The 10,119-nt window shown below is 37.8% G+C and overlaps 1 protein-coding gene across 2 annotated transcripts in view; it reads left to right on the top strand.

Moving 5' to 3' along the window:
• The first annotated feature begins 3,538 nt into the window (after positions 1 to 3,538).
• Faf1 (Fas associated factor 1) overlaps positions 3,539 to 10,119 on the top strand; it is a 403,819-nt gene continuing 397,238 nt past the window's right edge. The window contains exon 1 of one of the 2 annotated variants that reach the window (XM_027944976.2): positions 3,539 to 3,924. In XM_027944976.2, coding sequence (XP_027800777.1) covers positions 3,880 to 3,924 — 45 coding nt within the window. In that variant the 5' untranslated portion in view covers positions 3,539 to 3,879. The remainder of the gene's footprint in view (positions 3,925 to 10,119) is intronic. The other variant, XM_071617812.1, reaches the window with a different exon arrangement.

Raw genomic sequence — 10,119 nt, 5'->3', positions numbered from 1 at the left:
AATTTTGATACATGTACCATGTTATATAAGATGGTAACATTAGGGGAAGATGGAAAAACATGCAGTAATATTCTGTATTATTTTGGAACTTTTCTATTAATCCAAAGTGATTTAAAACAAAAATTTAGTAAAGCAACTAAAAATAAGACTTATTGTCTATATTTGGAAGAAAGATGAAGTAAAAATTCCTTTTAAAACAGTAATAATAAGATCAAAGAACATGGAAATTCTAGAAAAAGATGTGTTTGAGCTCCACATAATATTACAGTAGACCAACTATGAGATTGGTAAATAAAAATAGGTAGATTAAAATTATTTTTCATTGTTCATGTTTATGAACAAAGAAGTTCTCCTCAAGGAAGGAATTTTGAAGAAATAGAAAATAAATTGTTTTTTCTTCCTCTTAATTCAACATTTGTTTTTCTTTCCTTTCCTCTGTAGTGGATAGTTACTTTTGATGCTGGTTTCCAACCATTGGTAATAGGGAAGAACTTGTCTTTTCAGGAACTGTTTAAACTTAGCATTGAGGGTGATAGATACTGTAGGGAGGGGTTAGGGCAAGTGGAGAGAATATTGGTTTTAACCTATTCTTGAATCCTAGGTTTGTCACTTTGTAGCATGAATTTGGGCAAATTCTTAAACTCTCAGAGCAGCTTTTTATTCTGTTAAGTGTTTTTTTGTGAGGATTAAATTAAATAAGAAATAAGGTGTGTAATGTACCTGTACATACTAGACACAATAAAAATAATAAATTCAAAATTATTGACTATCTACCCAAGACTCTGTTACATATGAAATATGGTAAATATACAAACCCATAAACTGGGCGTGGTGGTACATAACTTAATCCCAGCTACTCAGGAGGCTGCAGCAGGAGGATTGCAAGTTCAAGGACAGCTTCAGCAATGTAATGAGGCCCTGTCTCAAAATAAAATATAAAAAGGCTGAGGATGTAGCTTAGTAACAGAGTACCCCGATGTTCAATTCCTAGTACCAGAAAAGAAAAAATAAAGCAAAACACATGGAATGAAATGGCTTATTATTTCAAGAAACTTTCAACATTTTGGAAGAGAGAAAACATACATAAATGAAACAATTAAGGAAAAAATGCAGAATTCACTAGAGCACTAAACTGTGTTGTAAAGATACTAAAAACCATGATAGGGATCCTTGTTGGCTTAAGTTTTATTAAAGGAGTGGACCCTCAGAAAAGCATTTAGGAATTGGCATATAGGATAACAACAACTAATATGTTAGGAAAGTTTTAAGGTTTATGAGGAGTTTTCATAAGCATTTAAAATCACTCTATATAAGTTCCTTAGTCCCTTATAAAACGTAGTCTATAAGTTTCCTTTAGAGACAAACAGATTCAGAGGGGTTTTGTGAAGGAGCAGAGTTAGATCTCAAACCCAGGAAATCTATGAAATATGTTAGCTTTATAAAAAGATTTAATATTTTCTATACATTTTCATAAAATTATTTTCTCATTTACCACCTGAAACAGTCCTCTTAAAAGCTGAAGTCAGAGAGCCTTAAGAAACTTATCCAACTTCCTACAGTTAATTATTTGGGAAATCAGTACTAAAAGACTGCCTGAATGTATAGGATATTCTTCCATCTTTCTACATTATATTGTTTTAATTTCCAGATGGAAAGAAGGGAGGAATAAAGAGAGTAGCACAATATTTGGATAGGTTCTGAGGTATGGTCACATAATATACAGAGGAATCCCCACAATATTTTAGGGCTGTATTCATCTGGACCATATAAATAGAAACAATTATTCACCTTCCTACCTAGGGTGACTTATGCCAGTGGGGCAACTGAATAGCCTTACTTATATTGTTGGCACTGTTTCACTTCATGATTTTTATATATGTATATATATATATATTATATATATACATCTTAAATTTTTTTAGTTGTTGATGTATATTTATTTATTTATTTATATGGCAGTGCTGAGAATCGAACCCAGTGCGTCACACATGCTAAGCAAGAGCTCTACCACTGAGCTACAACTTCAGCCCTCATAATTTATATTTGTACTGAATTTTAGAATTTCTTTTCAGGGAATAAAATATATAAATGTACTGGGGATCCAATGCAGAAACCCACTCATGGTAGGCAAGCACTTTTACCACTGAGCTACACCCCCAGTAAATCTAGATCTTAAAACAACTTAGCATACTTCTTTGTATTCAAAAAACTGAACATTTAATTCGGATTTCTGATTTTTCAAGGATACATTTCCAATTTAATAAGCTAGGTCTTGATTTCATATGGTAATTTCATTAGTTTCTATTTTAGATGTACTACATAAAATCAGCAATCTCACTTCACATTTTATGGTGTTTACATACTTTACAAAGTATACAAATGGCCTATTACAGTCCAGAAGCTAATATTTTCCCAAGTCAAAGTTGAACATACGCCACTGTCACCCTTCCTCTAGTCTGGATGGCAATTATAAACTGCCGCTGTTCATTGTACATTTTTTTTTTTTTTTTGGCTAGTTTAAGTACAAAGGCTGTAAATTTCTGACCAAAGCTTGAAACTTTCAGTAATTGATGAGTAATCTAGTTTCTTTATTTGTAAGAATATTTTAATAAGACCTGAATACATTCAAAACTGGAAATAATAGATGTGATCACAACATAAGACAATTTTATTTCTTTTTTTTAAAAAAATATTTATTTTTTAGTTGTAGTCAGACACAATACCTTTCTTTTTACTTACTTATTTTTATGTGGCGCTGAGGATCGAACCCAGGGCCTTGCACGTGCTAGGCCAGCGCTCTACCGCCGAGCCACAACCCCAGCCCACGATTTTATTTCGTATAACTACTAATTTAAAAATGCTCAGCTTCTTTTTGAGGTCGAGATTCTGAAGACTCTCTCAGCTTCCAGGCCTCCCCTACGTATATGTTAGAAGGAGTTTGGGTACTTCTGTGGTACTGAGAGTCTGAGGATGCAGACCAAGAGGTTTGAGAATATATGTGACAGTGTTAGCGGGTTTTCACTGTAAGGCTGACGATTAGGGACTGCATATGAAGCTGTATTTTGGTGAAACTTAAAATGTACATTTGTGAAATGCTAGTTAGACGGGTTGTGAGAATGTGTTGAGTTGTTGAGAAGCTGTAGGTGTGTGACTAACCACGTGAGGCGAAGACTCTGATCCCCGCCACAGCCAGCTGGAGGCAGTACCCCCAGGCCTTAGCTTAAGCCCAAACCGGAATAACCCGTTGCGGGACTTCCAGCTCCCGCAGTTGCTGGTTGGCGTCTGCGCTGCGCGGGTAGGCATCTCCTCCCGGTAGTCGCGCTCCCAGCGCTTGACAGGAGGGCAGTCACGTGATAGCCGCAAAGCGGTGCTTTGCGACCTCGATGACAGGCAAAATGTGCGACAGCTCTGGCGCTGGCCAACCAGGGGCGGAGGCGGCGGCCAGGGAGGAAGCGGAGGAGGCGGAGGCGGCCGAGGCGTTCGCCCGCCTGCTTTTTCTCTTCGTTTCCCCGCCCCCGCCGGTCTTGTCGTGGCTGAAGGGTGCCGGCTGCGCGCTGTCGCAACCTGCCCTCATCCTGGCCGGCGACTGTAAGACCTGATCCGCAATCAATCCAACCTCCCTGTTGGGGCGGCTGCGGTGCGGGCTCCGTGGGGCCCTGGCAGGCTGCTGGGGCGCCTGAAGGTTACCGAGTGCATGAGCACCTAGCGCCTCCCGCGCTGCCCCGCCCGCCGGCCCGCGGGCCCGCCCGCCGGCTCGCCCGCCAGCCCCTCGGCGCCCGGCGGCGGCGGCGGCGGCGGCGGCGGAGACGGCCTCAGGAGGCGCCGTCTCCCTCACAGGTGCGCGCTTCGCTCCCGGAGCCTCGGTACTCGGCGGCCGCCATGGCGTCCAACATGGACCGGGAGATGATCCTGGCGGATTTTCAGGTGAGGTTTTGGCCTGATTCTCCTCCCTCTTCCAGCCTCGTGAATTCCGGGTATCTGAAAGGTGGCCTCTTCCCAGCGTTTGTTTGAGCACTGCAGTGGTGTGTAGTTGAGGCTTTTATACGGGACGTGGTGTGTGTGTGTGTTTTGTGAATCGTAAGCCGTGGGGAAGCATAATTCATTTGCTACTGTGGGTGTGTGTACAATGTATTAAGTACGGATTGAATGAGATATTTAGGTTGGAGGTTATGAATTTTGGGTTACTATGTGTGAAGTGTTTATCACATAAGGAATGTGTAAAATTTGGGGGTATTAAGTGAGGGGCCATTAAGTATGAGGTGTTTGGGTTCTTCCATGAGGAGCTTGGGATGTTTGGAGTGTGTGCGTGTGTGTGTGAGTGTGTTTGTGTGTTTGTGTGTAGTGTGTGTTATGGGTGTGGTGTATTGTATTAAGGGAAGAATAAAACAGAATGATGAGGAGGTGGTGGTGAGAGTAGCTGGGCATTCTAGTCCTTCTCAAAGAGAAATAAACATTTGAGACTTTGAGTGCCTTACTGGAATCTTTGGAGGGTAAGAAGATAAGGAAGAGACAGTAGTCTGTATTCCATTGTATTCTCTACAGTGATTTCACGTGCTTAATAACCAATTCATATGTTGCGGCTCCCCCTCCCCTACAGATTTAAATGCTTGGTTGGTGTACTGTCTCCAGGAATAACTTAAAAGATAAGTAAAGGTTATTCCCCGCAATAGTGACACTGGCACCTAAGTATCTTAGGGAGGCCCTTTCAAATTAGAGCTGTATGCATCAGGAGATAGTTGGAGTTAGAAGTGATACTCTTTGAATGTTAACTTTGTCTTTTGCTGTTTGGTGAAGAAAATATTTTAGTGTTTCTATCCATTTTGACATTAACTTAGAAGGCATTGTCAAGTATAGTCAGACTTTTGTTGCTGTGATCCAACACTAGCATTGTAGGCATCATTTTCCTCACTGAGCTTTTCTTGGGCTTCTTCCCCACCCCGGACTCCCTTATTATTCTTTATTTTTACAACTTCATGTTCTGGTGACCATTTTGATCATTTCCAGAGTTTGTTCTTTTGGTTACTCTGTGGTATGTGATGTGCTGGGAATGTACAAGTAGCTACATTTTCTTTATATTATACTCACAAGACTAGGGAAAGGAAGAATCTTAAAATAAGTCCACTACAAGATTTTGTTGTTTTGTAGGTTTAGGAATGGCTTGAGGTCTTTTGCTTGCCTAAATCTTTCATCATTTTTTTGGTTTAGCTTTTTTGTTTTAAATCCTTCAGTTCAGTCTTTAATGTGGTATGCATTGTGTGAAAAAGAACTCTATATTTCTGGGTATAGTTTTATCCTGTTATAAAACTGTTGTGTTCTGATGGGAAAGTCTTTGGTCAACAAAAAGTGCAGTTTACTTTGTTAAAAGCCCTAAGTTAATTATAACTTTATTTTGATTTCACCAAACTTTTTACCTCTAATAATTTGTTGCTGCTTTCAATTTTATTATTTGTGACAATTATTATGCTTACTGTTTAATCTTACGTTGACTAAAAAACTGGAAATTTAGTTTAGTTTTTTTTTTGGGGGGGAGGGAGGTACCAGTTATTGAATCCAGGGGTGCTTAATCACTGAACCATGTCTCTAGCCTTTTTTATTTTTTATTTTGAGACAGGTTCTTGCTAGGTGCTTACCACTTCACTAAGTTGCTGAAGCTGGCCTTGAATTTGAGATCCTCCTGCTTCAGCCTCCTTTGTGCTGAAATTTCAAGCTTGCATCCCTGCCCCCCCCCCCCCCCTTTTTTGTGGTGTGAAGATTTGAATCCAAGGCCTTAAGCATGCTGTGTAAGAGCTTTACCACTGAGTTATATCCCCAGCCCAGGTTCTTACTCTAAGAGGCAATGTTAATATTTTTCTGACAAGTATCTGGAGTTTTGGTCATGATTATTTTGATCTCAATAAATTTGAAGAAGATTTTCTTTTACTGGAATGGTCCTATTGGCCAAGGAAAATGCTGTGCATTATTGTTTATTAATGAAAAAACAAAAAAACTTAACGGCATGTGCTGTGAATGGTTGTTTACCAAATGGGAAAGTTAATTTTATATTGTCAAATAGCTAAGAAGATATTATTGATAGAATAAAAAGCTATTTAGAAAGCTATATACATGTTAAACACATTAACCTTTTGTATATTTAGGAACCTGTAATCCTCTTAGAAATCAAAATGCCAGAGAAGTTTGCTTTTGTAGTCTTACTTTAAAATTGATTATACTTCCTGTTTTTTATATAGTATGTTTTTTCAGGAGTGACTTTTAAAAATAAGCATTTATGGGGCTGGGGATGTGGCTCAAGTGGTAGCACGCGCTTACCTAGCATGTGTGAAGCAGTGGGTTCGATTCTCAGCACCACATAAAAACAAAATAAAGATATTGTGTCCACCTAAAACTAAAAAATAAATATTAAAAAAAGCATTTATCCAGTTATATGAAAACCAGGTAATTTATTTTAAAGATTATACTTAAAGACTTGGGTGTAGGATATGAAGGTGATCTGGCTGCAACATCTGTCACCCTATTGATCATCAGGGTTGATTCAGCTGATCTGGCTGGCTAGGTGGATGTCCCCTTCCTTCCTCACCACTCCTTGTGCGTCCCAAAGCTGCTGAAGAGGACAACCTTCCCCTATAGAGGAGAATATAGAGTAGGACCCTACTTGGGTCAAAGGTATGGCCAAGGGTATACGAGTAGCAGCATTCCCTTTCTAGAACCTTCAGACAGTCTCTCAAGAGTGGATATAGATTATTGGATGACATCAGTTTCTTCTATAACTGGACAAATTATTTTCCCCACACAAAAATGAATATATCAAATTCATATTTTGTTTATCTACTTATGATTTGAGAATTTGTAATAACTTGAGAGTTCAGTGTCTTTGTAGAAAAGACATAATTCAAAAATTTGATTAGATTTAAAATTCAATTTTGATCATTGCTGGACAATAGGTTCTAATAAATACAATGTTAAGTATGGAAAAGCTTTTTTTTTTTTTTTTTTTCTTTTTTAACAGTAGTAGTAGGGATTAAAAATAGGGGAGCTCTACCACTTGAGCTATATCCCCAGCCCTTTTTATTTTTTAGTTTTAGACATGATCTTGCTAAGTTGCTTAGGGCCTGGCTAAATGACTGAAGCTGGCCTGGAACTTGTGGTCCTCCTGCTTTAGCCTCCTGAGTCACTGGGATTGCAGGTGTGCTACAACTGTAAAATCTTTTGAGAAGGAATTTTGTATTATTTTTGACTATTTCAACTCACTAGAGAAAAGACTTCTATTGAAATCAGTGGAGAATGGTGATAAGAAGTGGATGGAATATTATAGCTCATACTTAATGGGCTAGTATAGGTGGGGGAACTTTGTACAAGTCAAACAGCCCCCTGAAAATTATCCCAGTTAAGTAAATATTTTATTTTTTGTAGTGCTGGGGATCAAGTTTAGGGCCTTGTACATGCTAGGCAGGCACTTTACCACTGAACTACAATCTCAACCATAAAAAAAAAAATTAATTGTGGTAAAATATGTATACTAAAATTTGCCATATTAAGCTCCTTTAAGTCTTAAATGGGATTAAGTACATTCACATTGCAGTGTAACCATGACCACAACCATCTTCAGAACTCTTTTCATTCTATAAAACTGTAACTATGTATCCATTCCTCCCTGTCTCTGGCCCCTGGCAACTACTATTCTATTCCCTCTTCATGAATTTGACTGTTCTAGATAGCTTATATAAATGGAATCATATACTCTATCCTTTTGTGACTGGCTTATTTCACTTATAATATATTCAAGGTTTATCAATTTTGTGTTATGTGTCAGAATTTTATTCCCTTTTATAGCTAAATAATGTTTCATTGTTTGTATATTTCACATTTTGTTTATTCATACATTTTCAATGGATATAGAGTCTCACCTTCTGGCTATTATGAATAATGCTGCTGTGAACACTGATGTATAGACATTTGTTTGAATCCCTGCTTTCAGTTCTTTTGGGTATATACCCAGAAGTAAAATTGATGAATCACATGATAATTCTAATTTTAGTTTTTTAGGAACTGCCATACTGTTATCTGTAGTGGCTGCACCACCAAAATTTGAATGGAGAGAATGCCAGCATCTTGTTTAGAGAATTATTTTTAAAGTTAGCTCTGAGATAGTGAATTTAGAATTTGGAATATTTTACCAAAATGTACCTTTAAACATCCATAGTGTTGTTAGCACAGTGTGTTACTGGTATAGGAATAAATAGAATAGTACACCTACAGTTCTTCCTAGCTATACCCAGGAGGGAGTGTAAAGAAATTTCCTGGGTTTAAAAAAACAGATAGGCATTGATTAATCATGAGATTCCCCCCCCCCCCCAATGTTTTTATAACAGAGATGCATTCAAGTGAAAGTTCCAAATCTTGTTCTTTTAGTAATTGTAGAATTCTTTAACAACTGATTTTTATTCTTTCTTTTCCTTTACAAAAATCATTCAATCAAACAAACTTTGAAACCCTATTTGGTTTGTTTATAGATGTGAAAATAGTTATCTAGACAATCACAGTTGCTGTCAGATAATTTCAGTAATATTAGTTATCTCTTATGTGGTTCTGGGTTGACCACAAATATGAGCCTCTCTCCACCCACCTTAACCTTTTGGTTACTGTCATGGTGATTTCTTTTCTAAAATAAAATTTTATAGCTCCAAAATAAACTTTTATGGTGGCGCATCTTTAATTCTAGTGACTCAGGAGGCTATTGGAGGAGGATTGCAAGTTCAAGGCCAGCCTCACCAATTTTTAGCAAGACCTATCTCAAAATAAAAAGGACTGGGGATGTTGTAACTTAATGATAAAATGTCCCTGAGTTCAATACCAACTACCCCCCCATATATATATGTATTATATAAAAAACATTTTTCCTTTGGGAACAAAAAGGGGGAGTATCCATTTAGATTAGTATCACAGTTTGTTTTATATTTTTCTATTTTTGTTTCTCTGTTGCTGATAATACAGAGACAGAGAGCATAGTGCTACTCAAGTGAAGAAAAAAAGAACAACTCCCAGTAGTAGTAATATTTTGTTTCAGACTTTCTCAGAAAGAAAACCCTGTCTGCCTTGCTAAAAAGTATTCTTTCTGGATCTAGTGATCATAGATTAAGAATTCCTTTATTTTTTTCTCAAATTTGGCATTGATTTTGATGTTACTTTTTTTTTTTTGGTGGTGCTGGGGATTGAACCCCGGGCCTTGTGCATGGTAGGCAAGCACTCTACCAACTTAGCTATATCCCCAGCCCCAATTTTGATGTTACTTTTAGTTATATTTCCTATATAGAACTATAAGTAAATCACACTTTTGTTTCTCCATTTAGTAATTTTTTTGCGGGGAGGATTGGAGGTTGAATCTAGGGGTGCTTTACCACTGAGCTACATTCCCAGCCCTTTTACTTTTTTTTTTTTTTTGAGAGGGTCTCATTAAGTTGCTTTGGGCCTTGCTAAGTTTTTGAGGCTGGTCTTGAACTTGTGATACTCCTCCCTCGGCCTCCAGAGTTACCATGCAGTTTTAAGATTTCACTGGCCTCTGAGCTCCTTTTTGAAGTCTAGTGTTCCATGACACCTATCTACTGAACATAGTTTCTGCCCCTTTATAACTTTGTCTTCTTCTAAATGAAGTTTTAAAATTTTATGTTCAGTTGTAGGTAGACACAGTAACTTTATTTTATTTATTTATTTTTATGTGGTGCTAAGGATTGAATCCAGTGCCTCACACATGCTAGACAAGTACTCTACCACAGAGCCACAACCCCAGCCCCTAAATGAAGTTTTGATTCTCCTAGTGTCTAGTAATAAGTGCTCAGTGAATATTTATTAGTATATAGCTGTTAATTTAGTTATGGCACAGATAGGATATATATATATACATATATGTGTGTGTGTAAAATATGTATATTGTTATTGGGGATTTAACCTGGAGGTGCTTAACTATTGAGCCACATACCATCCCTTTATTTTATTTTTTGAGACAGGGTCTTACTAAGTTGCTGTGGCTGGCTTTGAACCTGGGATCCCCTTGTCTCAAGCTTCTGAGTTGCTGGGATTACAGGTGTGTGCCACCACACCTGGTTAAATTTTTATGTTTTTAAGTAT

Source organism: Marmota flaviventris, chromosome 10 (genome assembly GCF_047511675.1).
Source record: "Marmota flaviventris isolate mMarFla1 chromosome 10, mMarFla1.hap1, whole genome shotgun sequence".
Classification (NCBI taxonomy): Eukaryota; Metazoa; Chordata; class Mammalia; order Rodentia; family Sciuridae; genus Marmota; species Marmota flaviventris.
The sequence above is the reverse complement of the archived record's forward strand: the minus strand, read 5'-3'. Positions and strand labels throughout refer to the sequence as shown.